At 35.2% G+C, this 19,938-nt stretch overlaps 3 protein-coding genes across 3 annotated transcripts; all 3 read left to right on the plus strand.

Moving 5' to 3' along the window:
* Positions 1-304: 304 nt before the first annotated feature.
* Positions 305-3,236, plus strand: LOC121750448 (translocon-associated protein subunit beta-like). The gene is made up of 6 exons (XM_042144986.1): positions 305-1,390; positions 2,137-2,235; positions 2,328-2,436; positions 2,514-2,585; positions 2,698-2,703; positions 2,961-3,236. The coding sequence occupies exons 1-6, from the start codon at positions 1,206-1,208 to the stop codon at positions 3,072-3,074; spliced, it is 585 nt and encodes a 194-aa protein (XP_042000920.1). The 5' UTR covers positions 305-1,205; the 3' UTR covers positions 3,075-3,236.
* A 1,516-nt stretch (positions 3,237-4,752) lies between these two features.
* Positions 4,753-8,947, plus strand: LOC121750596 (long chain base biosynthesis protein 2a-like). The gene is made up of 12 exons (XM_042145158.1): positions 4,753-5,033; positions 5,147-5,212; positions 5,653-5,741; positions 5,977-6,122; positions 6,200-6,324; positions 6,403-6,496; positions 6,598-6,761; positions 7,077-7,238; positions 7,626-7,752; positions 7,850-8,016; positions 8,284-8,391; positions 8,638-8,947. Exons 1-12 carry the CDS (start codon positions 4,908-4,910, stop codon positions 8,731-8,733), a joined length of 1,470 nt encoding a protein of 489 aa, XP_042001092.1. The 5' UTR covers positions 4,753-4,907; the 3' UTR covers positions 8,734-8,947.
* Positions 8,948-10,352: 1,405 nt separating this feature from the next.
* Positions 10,353-16,079, plus strand: LOC121750727 (V-type proton ATPase subunit C-like). The gene is made up of 11 exons (XM_042145325.1): positions 10,353-10,688; positions 10,847-10,915; positions 11,002-11,129; positions 11,214-11,313; positions 11,754-11,821; positions 12,578-12,719; positions 12,981-13,097; positions 13,236-13,361; positions 14,936-15,019; positions 15,136-15,215; positions 15,690-16,079. The coding sequence occupies exons 1-11, from the start codon at positions 10,569-10,571 to the stop codon at positions 15,784-15,786; spliced, it is 1,131 nt and encodes a 376-aa protein (XP_042001259.1). The 5' UTR covers positions 10,353-10,568; the 3' UTR covers positions 15,787-16,079.
* The last annotated feature ends 3,859 nt before the right edge of the window (positions 16,080-19,938 follow it).

Raw genomic sequence — 19,938 nt, forward strand, 5'->3', positions numbered from 1 at the left:
TTATCGTGTCGTGTCAACCCATATTATATCGTGTCGATAACGGGTTCGTGTCGGGTGCGGGTCGTGTTCGGATTTGAAGGTAGCAGGTCGGGTTCGTGTTCGGATTTACAGTTTCCTTAACAGGTCGGGTTCAGGTTAGGCCTTATTGGGTTGGGTCATTATCAGGTTGACCCGATAACGACCCAATCCGCACGACTTGCCAGTCCTACTTTTAAGAGCATAACTTACATGTTCATTGACGTGGAAGAAATATATTTTCAATTGCAATTTTCAAAATAATTACTTTATACTAAGGGTGTGTTCACTTTCTTAGATATAGCAAGAATTGGGGTTAATTCTTTGGAAATATGGGGGAAATCTGCTGTTTGGTGTACATGTTTCAATTCCGTTAGGCCCAATATTGTACAAGGGCCCGCACTGTTGCAGCCTTATTTCCCCATATTTATATCATTCAAAATTCGTGTGTTTTAATTGTTGGTTGTACTGTTGGACCATGAGTTGGACATATAAATGACCCTTTTGCCCCCCAAAAAATCAATTCCCTCATGCAGTCAACCAAGTAAAAGGGTACGGGATGGAAATATGAAATTCAGTGCATAAAACATCTCTCCAAAACATGTCTAATTCTTATTAACTGAACATTTATTTTATTTCATACTTGGTGGGCCACCCACCCTCAAATCTGATACAGTTTGTTAACCTAATAATTTCATATCAGTGAAACTGAACACACCCTTAATGTGTGATACTATTACATCCACATAAAAAAAGGATAACAAATTTAATGCACATGTAATTGAATCCACTTTTTGTGTATTGTTAATCACATATAGATTAACATATTATGACTATATTAGTCATGCCATTTCTTCCATTAATTAGAATTCATTGAGGATTGACCATCTTCACAAACTGATAGAAATACTTAATCGAATTAACCAACATATTTAATACAAATTTCCCAAAATAACAAAATCTCGCTAGCACCTATTAAATGAATAAAATTAATACACCAAGATCACGTAGAGAATTACTGGGCCATTAAGGCCCACAGTTTCAATAATGGACTTGGTCCATTTCAAACGATATAAAATAGAAAATTCACTTCATGCCGACCTGTCCGTACAAGTCTGACGACTGACAGTGAAATCTCCCTCAGAAAAAAATCAGAAAACGAAGGAATACAGTTTGAAATTGAAGAATCAATGGCGAACTACTTCACGTGTCCGATCGTCTCCGTCGCATGCGCGATCTCAATCCTTTGTTTAGCTTTAGCCGAATCTGCAAATTCACCGTTTATCGTGGCTCATAAAAGAGTTTCTCGCACGAAGGTGAATTCGGATTTGGAGCGGTTATCCGTCTCCGTCGACATTTATAACACTGGATCCGAGTAATCCCCTCTTCTCTCACTTGCATTTCTTCTAAGAGTTTGTGTATGAACGTGCGCTCATTTTTTTCAATTTGGTGGTTGATTGCTGAAATTGCGCTTGTTTGAGCATTTCTTATTGCTGATCCTTTTGTTATATACTCTGTGAATTTTCTAATCTTTGTTTAATTATATCATGGATTTCTAAGCTGCATTTTATCATTGTTGATTTTGTTTTGCTTGTTTTCGTGCATCTAGGCGACGTTAGTATGCATTCGAAACTGTATTTTATAAGATTGAAAAATAAGAGGTTAAAATAATTGGTCTAATTCGTTTCCATAATTCACAAAATTAATCTTTGATTAAGAAAAATCGAAAAAATTAATTGGATCTAGATAAAATCTGATTTACTCAAATCACTTAAATTATGTTAAATCCACTGTTAAATTTTTAATTTACTTCTCAAATCTCATCATTTCGACATGGATTTCGGAACCACTGAATGTATTCCCTTACTCATTGCTTGGTTTGAGGTGTATGTGTATCTTTTCTGTTTACAATTTCGTCATAGATCATTAGCTAGATGATGCAGTTTTGCTTCTTGACACTCCAAGAACAATATACTGCCTAATAAGAACTCCAGTTGTTTTGTTTGTCAAGATTAGGGGTATTTTGTTCTTACAATCACCAGAAATTTGTGGAGCCTTATGGTGTACACCTGATTGAGACATTGGATCTAGAAAATAATATGATGTGTAATATTGATGCAGACCTGCCTATGATGTTGCACTCTATGATGATAATTGGGCTGAAGAGGTTTTCGACACTGTTATTGGAAATACATCCAAGACCTGGGAAAAGCTTGATGCGTAAGTCTCTAATGTTTATAACTTATATGTCAGCAGTTTATTTGTCAAACTTTTCTTTTTACTGATTCGAGGGTCGTGTCGTTTTATCTCAGTGGTTCCCTTGTGTCTCATTCATTTGAATTGGAGTCGAAGGTGAAAACGGTGTACTATGGGACGCCTGCTTTGATCACTTACCGTGTTCCCACAAAGTCGAAACTACAGGTATGCTCTCTTCAAAATTGAGTTTATCAGAAACAGTTCTCGTATAGGTTTGTGTGATCTAATTATTTTTTACACAGGAAGCGTATTCAACTCCTATTCTACCATTGAGGATTCTATCTGAATCAGCTGCTGAGAACAAATTCCAAATTGTAATGAAGCTTTATTTTTCAATACACATTCATTGGTGATATCCTATGATGCTAACTTGGTTTTTATCTTCTTACATATCATAATCATTTTGGGATGTGCAAATACTTTCAGGCAAAGGTAACAACTTTCTTTCCTCATAATATAAATACATCTGGGATTGTTGCTATATGCCTATTAGAAAAATGTTAGACGCAATGTGCTCTCAAATACATTACATGCATATAGATTTTACATGTCATGTGCTAAGCATATCTTTCTCGATTGTGAATATGTCGGCATTAGAGCTTTTAATTTCCTACCATTTTCAAAATTTTGGAAAATTGCAGCCTAACTTCAACATTTTCTTCTTCTGATCCTGTTGTATCCATGTCTAGATGCTGTTGGCAAAGTACGGTTCACTAATTTCAGTGGTGCTTATCGTCGCCATTTTCGCGAACATCTTCACATCTCCAACAAAAGCCAGTGCTGGGAAGAAGAAGAAGCACTGACTTGCCACATTATCTTCTGACTTTTCAAATGCACAGAATCTTTAGATCGGTTATACTTTTAAGAGGTATAGGGGTTGGCCACATTGAGTTAGTTGTGATATTTATAAACAAGTAAATCTTAACATTTACGAATTTTCACAGGCAATATTGATTTACCGGTAAGACTATAGATTTTCTTTGGTGTTGTGCTATACTACTACTATGCATGAAACTGAATCTTATTTACTTTCACCATCGGCTCGATCTGTTATGTTATGTTATGTAGTACTATATATAATGATGTACTAAAAAAATAATTTGTATATTGTCACATCAGTGCCATTGTCAAAATTGAAAGAAGTATATATTGAAAATGATAATTTAATTAAAACAATCGTCCAATAGTAAGAACTGAATCGGCAGTTTTCGATTCGGGAATTTTTAATTACAACCGGCCCACTTCTGGTTTGTTTCGGCCCAAACCTTGGGAAGCAATTTATGCATATGGTCCCTTTTCCCTTCTTCATTTTCATGGGCTAATCTGGGCACAAATTATTTATGCTTTTTATAACCCCATGAAGAGAGAAATACCAAGCCATTAATTCGAGTCATATACTTCCGTCCCAAGTTAGATGTCACATTTTGCCATTTCGCCATCCCATAATAAGAGATACATTTCACTTTTACCATAAATAATAAGTAGACCCCACATTCCACCAACCAATTCTACTCACATTTTATTATAAAACTAATATATATATAAGTGAGACTCATAATCCACTAACTTATTCAACTCATTTTTCTTTACATTTCTTAAAATTCGCACCTACACTAAGTGTGACACTTAATGTGGGACGGAAGTAGTATAAAAATAAGCATATTAATTTTCTCAAATTTAAATTCTTGTCGACCAAACGACTCTTAAACTAATCGTATACGGAGTATTACTCTTTTCAAACTAAAATTCTTGCTAACTATTTCTAGACTTCTCCAGATATTTTGTTGGTTTTCTTTTTCATATTTGAAAACCAGTGTATAGTTGTTTTTCTTTTTAAGATACAAGACATGTATAATATTTTAGGAATTAATTAAATATTTTAAACAGTTACAGCAATTTGCACATGATTAGGTTAAAAGTTACACAAAATCATGTGTTTTGGATCCACAAAATTGTCTTCGTCTTAAAAGCGAATTCTGAAATTTCCTAAGAACTTTGAAAATTATCTTTAAAATCACGGACTTTCGAAAGTATTCATTTTTTCCACCTCGACCTAAACAGAAAAGTTTCGGCAGACTTTGATCCTACGTAGGTAGCCGTAAAATCCATGTGACTCAATCTGAATTATAAATGAAACGACATTGTTTCAATGCCCTAATTTTTGCATCCAACGTTAAATAATGTGTCATGAAATATGTCTCTGTGTATCTTTTTGTGATTTTCAAGACTGTTTTCATAGCTTTTGGAAAGTACAGGAATTCGTAAAAACTTTATGATTCTTAATTCTAATACCTCTATATTTAAAACTATTAAGCCTCTGTGAATGCAATTGAAAAGTAGATTATTCAGAGGAAGAACGATCTCTGATCTTGAATATTATTATTTAAACATAAATAAAAAATAAAAAATAAAAAGAACCCAAATTGACCAAATAATGCAAAAAAAAGAGAAGAGAATCGATAAACCCAATACCAGAAAAAATAGGAAATTTGAAAAATCAGTGCAAAAGAGGTAAGGTCAGAAGCAATCTCCTCACAATACTTTTCTCTCTCCATTGGGATCTCATCCAAGGGGGCACCGATCCTCTTCTCCTTTCCACGCCGCGGGACCAGATCGTCGCCGCCGCGGATTCCAAGATGATCACAATCCCTTACATCACCGCCCTTACCACATACTTCAGCTACGGCCTCCTCTTCGCATTCGGCCAGCTCCGCGATTTTTTCCGCAAAATTTTCGACTGGTGGTCCAAGAGCAGCCTTCAGGTATTCCTACTCTACACTCAACCATTTCAGCGATCTGTATGCATCAAATACATGTTTCTCTCTCGGATTTGATTCTCATACGATGCGTCTTTCCTTTATTTTGATTGTGGAAGGGCTACGCGCCAATCTGCTTGGGGCTTGAGGATTTCTATGTTCGGAGATTGTATCTACGGATTCAGGTTATCTTCTCTCTATATCTCTCTGTGTCTGTGTATTATGTTCTAGCTCTGTAATTAGAATTCTAGAGTATTTGTTTTTGGTGATCTTTAGTGACACACATCTTGTGAGTAATGCTACTTCTAGAGGGTTTTTGTTTTTACTCTCACTTTGGCTTAGATATTTCTATTTCTCTTAAATGCCAAATGCCTTGTCCGAACTAGATTTTCACGTTCTCCTTCAATGGCGAATGCTAGAATGTTTCACTGCAAATCGGTGAAAAATAAGAGTAGAGTCTATATGAAGTGTAAACTAGTAACAAGGTTAATACATGACATTTTATCTCCATCAATTGGAGTTGATATTCGCAAAAAAACTTGTATTTTTCTTTGGTATAGAATATGAATGTATTTTAGACATCGTCAAAAGTTAAAAGCATTGGCAATACTCATGTAATTTGCAGGATTGCTTTAATAGACCAATATCAAGCTCTCCTGATGCTTGGTTTGATTTGGTGGAGCGTATCTCTAATGACAACAACAAAACTTTAAAGTAAGTATCTGTTTGTTGGTGGTACAAGCTATGGCCTTTTCTATTTCTGGTTCCATAATTTTATTTTAGAAAATCTATCCTTAATACAATAACAATTGCCATCAACTTGTTACGGTACCATATGGAGGTTAAATTAAAGAAAATCAAATAAATATTTTTTTGAAACATGATTTCCTCATGTAAAAGCTGTACTTTATTTTGTACAGCCATTCTGAGTAGAAACTAATTTATGCAGGCGAACCACAAAAGTGAAAAGATGTCTGAACCTAGGATCTTATAACTATTTGGGGTTTGCGGCAGCAGACGAATACTGCACGCCACGTGCAATTGAGACATTGAAGAATTTTGCCCCTAGCTCATGCAGTACACGGGTTGATGGAGGTAAATTAGTTTATTAGCTATACTATACCTTATTTTGCTCTTTACATTTATATTGACAAGTTATACTATGTGATCAGGCACTACCACATTGCATGTTGAATTAGAGAAGTGTGTAGCTAATTTTTTGGGAAAGGAAGCTGCTATAGTTTTTGGCATGGGTTATGCCACAAATTCTGCCATTCTTCCTGTATTAATGGGGAAGGTATGCCAGTTTGTTAAACTGGTATTATCTGATGGTTCTTTATTGTCAGTGGTACTTATTTTATTTCAAAATTTGCAGGGACGTCTGATTATCAGTGACTCGCTGAATCATAACTCTATTGTTAATGGTGCTCGGGGATCTGGAGCCACTATACGGGTTTTTCAGCATAATAGTATGTCTAGAATTCCTCATTTTTTCCTCAAAACTGAAATATCTGCAAATATTATTAAATAACTTTAAGTGTTTTATTTTGTTTTTGAATCCTTCCTTTAGCACCGTCTCATTTGGAGAAAGTTCTCAGAGAACAAATTGCTGAGGGACAGCCAAGAACCCACAGACCTTGGAAGAAGATAATGGTCGTAGTGGAAGGAATCTACAGCATGGAAGGGGAACTGTGCCAGCTCCCTGAGATTGTTGCCATATGCAAGAAATACAAGGCAATTTCTAAGCAAGCCAGCTTCTTCTTTTTGTTCAATAATCACCAATCTTTTATTTCAACTTGAAATGTTTTGATTCAAATGATGCCTGGTCCTTCATTGTTGTGAATGACCTGTCTGTATTAGAATCATTCTAATTTGGTATTATGGTAACTTAAATAAGGTTTCTTTTTCTTCTTAAGAAAGAAATCCGAAACTTCAATTTCACAGGCATGCTACATTGGACCTCTTTTTTTTTCTCTGTTTCCTAAACTGCCTTTTCTCTGTATCTCCACATCTAACCTCGTCTATTCGTGTGATTTTCCTTTGTAACAGGCATACGTTTATCTAGATGAGGCACACAGCATTGGAGCTGTTGGAAAAACTGGAAGGGGCGTCTGTGAGCTGTTAGGCGTTGATACTGCAGATGTAGATATTATGATGGGAACTTTCACAAAATCATTTGGATCATGTGGTGGCTATATTGCAGGATCTAAGGTTCTTTCCATTATAACATAACAGTTTTTCTATGATGTGGCTGCATATTTAAATTTACATCGTTGTTGAGAGCTAGCAATTTTGTTCCGGTTTCTGACTATGTACAAATGTATAAAATATGATAATATAAAATTCTTGCTTTATAAGTGCCCTTTTTTGTTTTCAGATATATATTTGGTTATAATCTCTTGATTTTATGTAAATTTTACTTGTACTGGGGATATTCAGTAATGATTTCCAAATCACTGTCATTTCTTAATTGCCTGATCTTATTCTTTATAAAGAGAAGGAACTGTTAGTCTCTTATGCCCTATATGTTATGCATGCCATCATCGTGAACTCTGTTATCATTTCTGTGACCAAATTATACATTGTTGTTTTCTGCAGGAACTTATTCAATACTTGAAGTATACTTGCCCTGCTCATCTTTATGCTACCTCAATATCGCCACCTGCTGCGGAGCAGATAATTTCTTCCATTAAGGTTGTTAATGGCGAAGATGGCTCCAGTAGAGGTGGAATTCGATCTCCTTTAGTTGCTTGGATAACTGTAATGTGCCACTGCTCTCTATTATACCTGATTGTGACCTTATCAAGCATTGTTTATGATAGGGGCTCAAAAACTAGCCAAGATACGGGAGAATAGCAACTTTTTCAGATCCGAATTACAGAAAATGGGTTTTGAGGTTCTCGGTGATAATGATTCTCCTGTGATGCCCATTATGCTCTATAATCCAGCAAAAATTCCTGCATTTTCACGAGAGTGCCTGAAAAGAAATGTAAGCCTTTTTTACTCTTTTCAGCTTTAGCGTTTCTCTGAACCTTTTATAAGCAGTGGTAACCCTTGTAAAATATCCGAGGACACAATAAATATAATGTATTTTCTTTCTAATAGATAACATTTTCCAGTACAATTTTCTTCCAAATCATCCAAAAGCTGGCAAAACAGTACCTGCATTTCCCTTGAGTTTGTTTAGTTTCACAAGCAAGCTCTTAGATGGTTTATTTCTGGTGTATTTCCTTTCATATGTTGTTCCACCATGTAGGTGGCTGTTGTGACTGTTGCGTTTCCCGCCACACCTTTGCTTCTGGCACGTGCACGCATTTGCATCTCTGCTGCTCATTCAAGGGAAGACCTTGTCAAAGCTTTGGAGGTGAGTCTTTCAGCTCGCAGCGTTTAGTAGTTGACATCATTGCTCTTTCCTTTCTTGTGTTTCCTCGTTCATGTTTCTTTCAACTACCAATGTTTAGTAGTTGATGGGAAACCATGCTGTTCATGTGCTTCATGCCCAAATATTTCGTATCTGCGATTGGATTTATTATTTGACTTGTCTAATTTAGTGGCTATACATCATATGTCGTGGTTCCTAATTCATCCTATCACTTGGTTTTCATACCAGGTAATGAGCGAAGTAGGCGACATGGTAGGTATAAAATACTTCCCCGCTGAGCCAGAGAAACAGCAGCTGGAAGGAGACAGGGTTAAGCTGGAATGATAAGAAATCATTCATTTTCTGTTGGTTTCCGTAGTGTCATTTACTACGTCCAGTTGGCTCAGCGTGTGACCTGTAAGTTTTATTTCAATTTTGTGTACATAAAGGTGCATGGTGATTTTGTTACTACAGATAGGATAAGTGTGCTAAGTTACACTCTTTTGTACTCAGAAACCGACAGCTCTCTTTGTTTAATGTATAGCCTTACTTCTGGAAATTGTTTGATACTTGCTGTCTGAAAATCGATAATTCTTAATGTAGCCATTTTTTATATGTAAACAAGGTCCTGACATTTGTTAACATTTTCTCGCTATCCTTAATCACATAATATTGTGTTAGAATGAAATAAATTTCTCAACACAAACAAGATGAAGCACTGTACTGCATCATAGTGTTCGAATAAAAAGGGCTACCAAACGTAGAATCAAAATTGAGAACAATGCAATGCCGTAATTACTTTTTATTTAATCCGAGAAATGAAAAAAAAAATTTGTAGCCTTATCCCTTTCATACTTTGTTTAGTGATTCGTCTAGGGACTATCCAAGACAGGTAGTTAGTTCTTTCTTTTTTTTTTGCAAATGTCAATATTTTTAATTTTTCTTATTTTATTTTCTCGGTACTTAAATTATTCTCCATTAAATAACACTGTCTTAACTTTAGTGCAAACAAATAATATAGATTCCATCCAACACTTCATAAGCAAAGTCATAAATTGAATATCGCAACTAGTGATTCGTCGGATCATGTATTCGACTAACGCCCTGGCTCGTTTTCAGCTGTTGGATTATGATGACAACCATCAACAACAAGCTCTGATATCAAAAATGCCGATACATGTGATTTATATGCATCTACTAGACCATCTGATTAATAGCTGCTTGATTTTCATTGCGTTATTGCAACTCCTACAACTAGTGACCAACTCAACATTTTTACATTGGGGCCAAAATTCTATTTATAATCGTGAGATATTTTTTGGTGTCGGCATTTGTGTCATAGGAAGCAGCTGCATCATGCATCGTATGGATAGCGATAGATAGAGATGAGTATGAGAGAGAATAATTAGATAAATAGTGATATAAATTAGTGATATATACTATTGTTGTCATTAAAAGCAAACTAGGCGTTGAAAGAGCCGACAATGATACCGTCAAAATTTTACAAGATTCTACCTACGGAGTTTAATTTTGCTAAATGCTAAGCATATGTAATCAGAGAAATGCACAATAAAATTCAATTTTAAAAATAAAGAAATAAATCAAATATTCGTAATAGATTTTATTTAGAATAAATACTCCCTATGTTTCATTAGTGTTGACACATTTTTTTCACTCGTTTTAAAAAAATTATACTCTAATAAATAGTTAAAGTAGAAAGAATAAATAAGAGAGAGAACAAAATTAGAAATGACATGTTTCAATTTTTAGTAATTAGTCATGTTGGTTGGGACAAAAGTGGATCATCTTCGATGAAAGTATAATATTTTAAATCAAAATCAGCAAATAATTATATACTTATTTCAAACAAAAATTGACACTTTATAATGACTATGGTTAACAAAATAAAAGAAATTATTGAAGAAAACGATTTGAATAATTACAAGAAAAAGGAACAATGTTTGAAAGTTGAAACATAAAAAAAGCACTATCACACACCATAGGAAACGAAATTGGTGGAAGAAGTGGTATAGCAATTACTCATCAGATCAGCAGCCGTTATCCCAATCCAACCTTCTTCTTCCCTATCTCCACACCTCATTACAATTTCCCCCAAAAGTTCACACGTGATATTGCCACTTTTGCATATAATTTGATTCCATAATCAGAGATTCGCGGCAATGACGACTCGTTACTGGACGGCATCTCTCCCCGTTGGCCAAGCCTCGTCGGCATCTTCTTTGTGGAGTCGCCTTCAAGAATCCATCTCCAAACAAGCCTTTGACACCGCTCTTTATCGAGTAATGATTTGATTTATGTGCAATTCTACTCCTATTTGTCTGCTGTATCCTGTGAATTGTACTTCTGATTTGGGAAAATTTGCCGTTTTACCACTTAATCTGAATAAAGTTGGGTTTTTTGTTCGGATCACGGATGTGGTTTTTATTGGACTCTGCAGTTCAATATTCCGAATCTGCGCGTAGGCACCCTGGATTCTCTGCTGGCATTGAGTGATGATCTATTGAAAGTGAGTTGTTTAAGGAATTTAATAGTTATTGTGTCTACATTGTTTGAGATTTGGGAAGTAAGGACTGTATGAGTTTAATTTTGCAGTCGAACAACTTCATCGAAGGGGTGTCTCACAAAATCCGCCGACAGATTGAGGAATTAGAGAGGGTGTCTGGAGTTGTTAGCAGCTCTCTTACTGTTGATGGGGTTCCAGTTGACTCTTACCTCACTAGGTGATTGATCTTTCTTCAAATTGGATTGCTCACGTGTTAGACTGTGAGTGATTGAGATTTGCTAATATTTTATGATTTGCTTAGGTTTGCGTGGGATGAAGCAAAGTATCCCACAATGTCACCACTCAAGGATATTGTCGATGGAATTCATGTACAAATTGCTAAAATTGAAGATGATTTGAAGGTACACTTGCTCGTCCAAAGTTCAATAGTTATATGTCTCAGTGGTTTGGTGAATAAAAAATATGTCATTATTCGACACTAATTATGTTGAAGTGCTTCATCAGTTAAGATAGGAGTTATATGATGTATCTACTCAATGGTTGATTTCTATGAGTTGTGACTCGAGGATATATCTTAACCAGTGATCCTCACCTCCTAGAGATTTGCTTAAGTTTCAGATGAAGTTATGAACTAGATTTCTTCATCTTTCCACTGTTTGTCATCTTGATGAATATTAAGAATGGAACCTATTCTACAAGGGTGAATTTGAGTTAGTCAAATTATGTACTACTACATTCATTTTTTTGGTTACACTCAAGAAACTATTGTACTAATACACATTCTGAGTATTATTAGAAATTCATTCACTAAGCATGTTACTGTTGGGATATTATCACACAGGTTCGGGTTGCTGAATACAGTAACGTGCGCAGTCAACTAAATGCCATTAATCGAAAGCAGGCTGGAAGGTATTTTGTTGACATGAATCATAGTGATCTGGAATTTTGGCATCAAGTGCATGTGTTTTAGCTGTTTTATCTAGGTCATGGTCTTGTTGTGGATATGTGCCATACGTGGAAAGAGAGGTTATTTACATTAAAACCAAGTAGAGCTCCCACTTCTTTAGAGTAAAATTAAGGGTAACAACTAACATATAAAATTGTTAGTGGTGGATAGTTTCCAAAAGTGGAATGAGAACACTTTTGAGGGACAGGCTAAAGTGATAAAAGGAGAACACTTACAAGGGATGGAAAGAGTATTTCCTTGAAAATCTAGATGCATAAATGAATCTTATAAGTAGATCATGGATGCTCTTATTTTTATTATATCTCCATGTGGCTTAGTTTAAACCTTTATAGAATTTAGAGTTTTTGTCATGATAAAAGATGGTCAATTTATTATTGTATAAATATGAAGATATTTGAAGGATGTTGAGTGTTATTGTGTATAAAACATTAATAGAAAGAGCCTGAGATCAATTTGTAGTTTAAAGTTTCTATAATATGTGGTGTTTATCAGATTTGGTGTCAAATAAAAACTTTGAAATATGTCTTACATATGATATTTTCTTTTTCTGTCGGATGAAGTTTTTGGATAGTTTAGTTACTGTGCTCTCTCTCTGTCTCTCTAACAAACACTCATCTTATGCATGAATATACTATGCTTTTTGAGCTGGGGGTGGAATTTGAATATTATAGGCTTATCCAAATAGTATAATTTTGTAGCTTAGCTGTTCGTGACCTTTCCAACTTGGTGAAGCCACAAGATATTGTTACTTCAGAACACTTGATAACTCTCCTCGCAGTTGTTTCGAAGTATTCTCAGAAGGATTGGCTAACAAGCTATGAAACACTCACAGATTATGTGGTAAGTGCTCATTTAATGGTTACGAAGCTATAAAGTTCTTCTCTTTGGGTTTGCATCTAGGGACCCTCTTGACATTTCAGCATTTATTGCCACATTAGCATATTTGGTTGCAGAAATTCTAAGTCTTAACATTTCTATTTTGTACCAGACATAAAATTAGCATTTTGTTTTCTTGGTGACTGCTGTAACTGTACTGTTATTTTTCTTGAAATTGAATCTCTATTAGTAAATCACACCTTTTGATGGAACTACTTTTTTAAGGTTCCCAGATCCTCCAAGAAGCTCCATGAGGACAATGAATATGCTCTATATACTGTAACATTATTCAGTCGAGATGCTGACAATTTTAGAACTAAGGCGCGAGAAAGAAGTTTTCAGGTGAGGTTGCAATTTCTTATGCATTCATGTTTCGTTTCATGCATGCTGTTTTCCACATCACCTCACAAGTATTTGTGACGTTGAGAATCTGTGACGTCTGAAAGGATTCCGCACTGAATCACATTTTATGCAATATAGGTTCGTGATTTTGAATATAATCCAGAGACTCAAGATTCTCGAAAGCAGGAGCTTGAAAAACTGATGCAAGACCAAGATACATTGAGAAGCTCGTTGTTGCAGTGGTGCTACACCAGTTATGGGGAGGTATTTATTTGACCATCTATTAGGCTAAGGATTTTATTTTTTGTTTCCACAAAGGGAAAAAGGTCCAAATCCCTACACTTTTCCTTTGGTCGAAGTTGGCATTGAAACCCTTATTGGTGGCATCCAGCCTGAACTTTTGAGAGAAGGCGCATCTAACTCCAATTTAGACGGATATCTTATTTGGCTTCAAACGTGTTCAGCATGTGTAAAGTTAACGCGATAAAACTTTTAGTCCAAGAGCAGCTAGGAGCAGTTTTTCTAATGTTTATGTGACCTAAACGCGTTTCATTCTCTACTTCGACCATGTGGAATAGTTTAGCAGACTGATGGACCTTTTTCCTGCAACATATATTGTTTCTCAGTTATGCTTTCATTGAAAAATTGAACCATTTATGTTTACAAATGCATTTACCTTGTGATGGATCTTATTTTTTCAATATGTTCGTTTTCAATTTCTTTTCTTGCAATGTCCACAACATAGTATATTTCTTTTCCTAGGTGTTCTTGTTTGGTTTTATTTTGAGGGGTGGGGGTCTGGGGGAAAGGGAAGTTATTTTCGTGAATACTATCATTGTAGAAGCACTAAGATCACCATTGCTATTGTTGTATTATTGAAATCCTTCTATTGCCAGTGTACTGTATTTAATAACCCAATTAGATAATTCTCATGCTGAATTTTGAAGAAATAAAGAGGTTCCTATTTTTCTTTTTCACAACAAATCCTTTTCCTCAAAGTCATTAGTCTGCTTTTGGTTGTTTTATCCTACATCAATCATTAAACCTGAGATGTAGATTTCTCCCGCATCACTTTTGAAGAAGAGCTTTCTGCTTTCTAGTACCTATTCATTAGTTATTTTCAGTACTCCTAGGTTGATTTATATGTTAACTTTTTACTTAACCCTCCATCCACCATTAAACGTCCCATTTTGCCATTTTCGTCCGTCCACCAATAAATGTCTCATTTGCCATTCACGATCTTCGTTTTGGGTAGGGAGGATTTGGAAAATCCTACTTATAGTAACTTTTTCCAGACCTTGGGAAAAGCATGAAACAAAACGGCTCGAATGGCACGATCTTTCCGTCACCCCAGAATGAAGGGGGTATTTTACTAGCTAGTTATGGACTTCAAGGGCTACAAGCATCAAATAAAACCAGGTTGATAGGGACAATTATATTAGTCTAGATGTATAATTCATATATAGGCATCATACGAATGAAGATATTCAAACTATGCATGTTCATATTTTATATATTGTGATTGTCCCTCTTCCTAAGAGAATTCAATTTTTTTTATTGCATTCAAAGATACAATTTTTCTAATCCCAAGGAAGGAAAAATGATCTTTATACTGGAATTTCAATGGCTTTCTACTATTACCCACAAATATACTAGTATTACATACTAGTATTACATGCCCAAACATCGTGAATTTCAATGGAGTATTACATACTAGTATTTACAACATGCCCAAACATAAATGGGAAAAAGCTAGTACCAAAAATATGCTCCATGATTATCCAAGATTATTGGCCTGTTATTTGGATTCTTAAATTGAATCTTTATTTGTTTGGCAGGTCTTTAGCTCTTGGATGCACTTCTGCGCTGTACGTGTCTTTAGTGAAAGCATTCTGCGATATGGTCTACCTCCATCATTTCTGGTATATAACATATCCCTCTAACTTCTATATCATGTTTCTTTTTGCCCATTCATTTCCCTTGGATGCACTTGACGACTTAATGTATTCTTAGTGGCTCTCCAAATTTTCTATTTCAGTCTGTTGTGCTGTCACCATCTGTTAAAAATGAGAAGAAAGTTCGTTCCATTCTGGAGGGATTGTGCAGCAGCTCAAATAGGTACTACTTTTGTTCACCACTGAGCTTTGCAAATTACATCGTTTCTTGGCAAGGTTATTGGAACTTACGAATCATGTGGTTTTATCTGATATGGAGAAAGTTTTTAGCATAAAATGTTAAACCATGAGTCCATCAACAGTTGCATCTTCAGAGTTAGATGAATTAGAACGTTCGAGATTAAGTTCATCTGACCTTGTCTTCATTTTTTAACAGATGTAGAGAAAGGGACAAATATAACACCGTTGCATGTTTTGAGCATGTATAGCATTTACTACGAAACGGTTTAGCACTGGTCCACCTCTTGAAGCAGATGCATTGTTTCTAGTTTTACTGACTCCAATATGCTCCATTCAGAATGCACATGTTTATTATGGTCCCGGGATCATATCATACTGAGCCATGATCCATATCTAACATATTCACTAGAGAAAATGCTTCTGTTGATGTGCGATTTGTCTTGTTTGTGTGATGCAGCACATACTGGAAAACAGAGGATGAAGGAGGGATGGCTGGTTTTGCAGGCGACGCAGATGCTCATCCTTACGTCTCCTTCACAATTAATCTCATCTAGGCTGAGTCACTGGTGTTGTGGTCCATTTGACTGGCCTTCCCAAATAAGGACTGATTCTACACTTGTATAATAGAGTAAATTTTCTAATCCATTCCTTTTAGAGCTACTCGTTGTCTCGTTGTCTGTTGAACATTAGTATGAAGTTTTTCTTGTCCTTTCTCCTTTGTTTGCGCGAGAATCTGTTATCGTAGCAGATGTATCCCCTTTGGTATTTATGCTGTGAAGTTTTGTTGGACCAAATGTACTATCTGAGAAATTATTAGTGAGAAGAATAAACAAAATTTCCGACCAAATTGTTGATGTTGGCATTTCTTTCCTGTCTTCACAGTTTTTATTGTCTCAATAAAACAACAACATAAATAGTGTTGAACTTTATCAGATTGTGACTTGATAAGGTGAATATGCATGAGGTATGTCATTAGATGATAATACCAAGGCAAAAAATGTGTTCACATTCTCAACTTGGCAAATTGCTCTCTATTGTCATTTATGCAGAAATATAGGAGTTATGATGAAGTAAAACAAGGTGAGCCAAGAAGTCACACAAGTGTCAACTCTTTTATTTTTCAATTTTTTGTTATTTATGACAAATCAAATGATCAAATTCATCATTACTAGACAGAAACATGCAACTATCTATGATTTAATTGTCTAGTCACCCTAACCTGGAATATACTACTCCCTCCATCCGTGATTAAATGTCTCACATTTGACCAACACGAGTTTTAAGAAAATTATTTGACTTTATGTAGTAGTAAAGTGGGTAGAAAAGTTAGTGGAATGTGGGTCTACTTTTATATATTAATTTTATAATAAAATGTGAGTGGAATGATTTAGTGGAATGTAGGGTCCACTTACCAAATATAGTAAAAGTGAAATGAGACATTTATTAACGGACGGACGAAAATGAAAAAATGAGATATTTAATGGCGGACGGAGGGAGTAATTGCTTTTGTTGAATGCAATACATACACACAACATTAGATTTTATTGATAATCATTATGACATAACATTCAAATTAAAAACTTAGATGCATGCATAGTTAAATAGTAAAATAAATGTAGAAAGAAAATGAAGGAGTACTATATTTGTAGAGTGATGAGTGTGATAAGGCGGCGGCAAGGAATGGGAGTGGCCATCACAAGCCAATAATACAGTGGTCCAAACACACCCTTAGGCATTTGCATTTCCACGTTTTTCAATATTCTCATCCCATTTCTAGTTTACCCCACATTTTTCTAGTATTAGATTTTTTTCATCTACATCCAAGTGTTAATTTATGTATATTTTTTATAAAAAATCCATGTGTTTTTATAAAAAAAATCATTAATGCATTGGGTTTTTAATGTGTTGAAACCAGAGGGTTCTTTTTCTTTTGGAAGTGAAAGGCCACGTATTTTTGATAAATTATATCTATCCAATTTGGTTTGAAATAAGAGTCACTAGTTTTAAGAATATATGTTTTGAGTGGAAAGGTCCACAAAGTGTATTAATATGTTTCAATTGATGTTGTAAATCACACAATATAAAAGCCATATATTTTATCCAAAGTTATAAATTGTCAATCAAAAAGGTTGGGTATTCTTATTTTCCTAGTGTGCCACCCTCTAAGTGAGATGGGCCTAGTGCCCAATAGTCTGATTTTATTAAGAATATAACACATGGAAATTTAGAAACAATCTCAGTAAAGTATATATGTTGATGTATATCTTAATTACCATAAGAAAAACAACAGAAAAGAAGAATGTGGTGCATGTTATTTTGACTACTCAAATATATCTTCGTAGATATTGTTTTTGAAGTCATTAATAGGATGAGGGACCATTGTCCTAACAAATAGTGAGCAAGAAAGCTTTCAAAGGGAACATTACAAAACTAATAAACTAGAGTTGCGAGAGAGAAGAAGACATAAGCAAGTGGGGTTGCAAATCCTAGTGAAGATTAGGACAAGCCCATATGGGTTGGATGCATTACATGAAGACATTAACTTATAACATCAATTGTCACATTCTTGCATATATATAGTCATAAATTAAGGAGACAACACAATTTCATATCTCAATGCTACCATACCGCCCCAACCAAATGCATCGCCTTGCCCCACGCGTTACCGTTTAATTACCTCATACAATTACTATATTTTCAAGAAATATTGGACAACCATCCAATTTTATTTTATTTTTGTTTTAACTTGTATGTTTAGAATCGAATACAGCCTAGAGGATTGTTTCATCTCTTGGCTTATAGCTTCGGCCTTTGGAAGCTTGACAAGAAAATTTTAAACATCCGTGTATTGTTCTGTGTTATCTCATGATCTATCTGAAATATACATATTAAGATCATAAGTTTAATATAGCGTCTTGGTATTTTAATTCATGGTTGAAGTCCAAATTTTTCTATCAATCGGGACAACTTATTAAAAATTTAAACAACACCAAAGTATACTCAAGAAGCATAATACAAATAGAAAAAAAGTATACCTCATATTCCATTAACTTTTTCAATCTACTATTCTTTACATTTCTTAAAATCTGTGCACATATCAAATGTGACTCATATTGTGGGACGGATGGAGTAAGTTGTAGTAGCTTGTAAGTTTGTTTATTATATATGAATATAATTACAATTAATTGTATTTGTCTATATTTATATTTTTTTCAATTTGAATGTTAACGTCAAGGTCGGACATAACTATTAATTTATCTCGAAGATACTACTAAGTAGTAAGAATTATTGTACAATAAGAAAAAAATAATATTACCTCACAACATCCATCATATATTTTGAAAACATTTTTTTAGAAAAATTGTCGACTAAGGCCATCCACAATAGGCGCCCAGCGACCGCCCAGCCGAGCGCCGGCGCTGGGCGGTTCGCTGGGCGATCTATTGCAGCCGCCCAGCGGGCGATTGGAGAGAGAAACCGCGCAGCGCTGGGCGGTCGCGTGGCGCTGGGCGGTGCGCTGGGCGGTCCGTTCGGCGCTATTGCAGCGCCCGGATCGCCCAGCGCACAGCCTAGCGCGAAAAAATAAATTTTTTTTTTCGAAACACTATATATACGCGCTTTGTTCGTCATTTTCCCGTATATGTCTCGTAAATTAAATTTCGTATATTGTGTGATTGTTAATTATTTCATTTTGTATATATTTGTTAATAGTGATGTGGATAGTATTATTAATGTTTCTCGTATATGTCTCGTAAATTAAATTCCGTATATTGTGTGATTGTTAATTATTTCATTTTTATATAATTGTTATTAGTGATGTGGCTATTGATGTGGCTGGGCTATTTATGATGTGGCTAGGCTATGGCTGGGCTATTTATGATGTGGCAGAAGGATTTTTAGTGCTGATGATGTGGCAGTGGCTAGGCTATTGCTGAGCTATTGCTGGGCTATTCCTATTGTGGATGGCCTTATCAACAAACCAAAATTTTGAAATTTTGTCAGAATGCTTCTCCAGAAATAGGGCTAACCAAGAAACCTAGGCACTAGGGCTAACCCTTTCTTCGGGAGTTGGATCCCCTGCGGTGCACAGCAGTGCTGTGCACCTCACAACATAATTTTTTAATAATAAAAAAAAAATATTTTTTTATTGTGGTGTGAGGTGCACAGCACTGCTGTGCACCGCAGGGGATCCAACTCCCTTTCTTCGCATAGGCTTTAGCGTTTTATTGCCCCCCTCTTTCGATTTATTATACATTTATACTCCTCTTTCTTTCTTTTGACCATAGTATTATCTTAGTAGTGCAATCTCATATTCAATTTTAGTCTAATTTAAGATGGTGATCCTCTTTTTGTTATGCAAAAACTTGTACAAGCCTAATTTTGAATTTATTTAGCGTCAGTAACCTTTAAAACAATAAAAATAGATTTTGGACATAAACTAGCATGGAGTAAGAGTTAAGAGTAAATGAGTATATATATGTCGACCGAAGACATAGAGCATCTACAATTTTAGATCCACTATATTTAGTTGAAGCCCACCTACCAATTATAATTGATTTGACGCACAAATAATAAAGAAGGTGAAATTAAATAAAAAGCATATTTCCAATAAGAATGAGTATTTTCTTCTTCCCATAGGTAAAAAACAGAGGTGATCTAGGAGCCCGTATGTTACTCAATTGTTAAATAAAATCGAGATAAATAAA

The sequence above is a fragment of the Salvia splendens genome, chromosome 10 (assembly GCF_004379255.2).
Source record: "Salvia splendens isolate huo1 chromosome 10, SspV2, whole genome shotgun sequence".
Classification (NCBI taxonomy): Eukaryota; Viridiplantae; Streptophyta; class Magnoliopsida; order Lamiales; family Lamiaceae; genus Salvia; species Salvia splendens.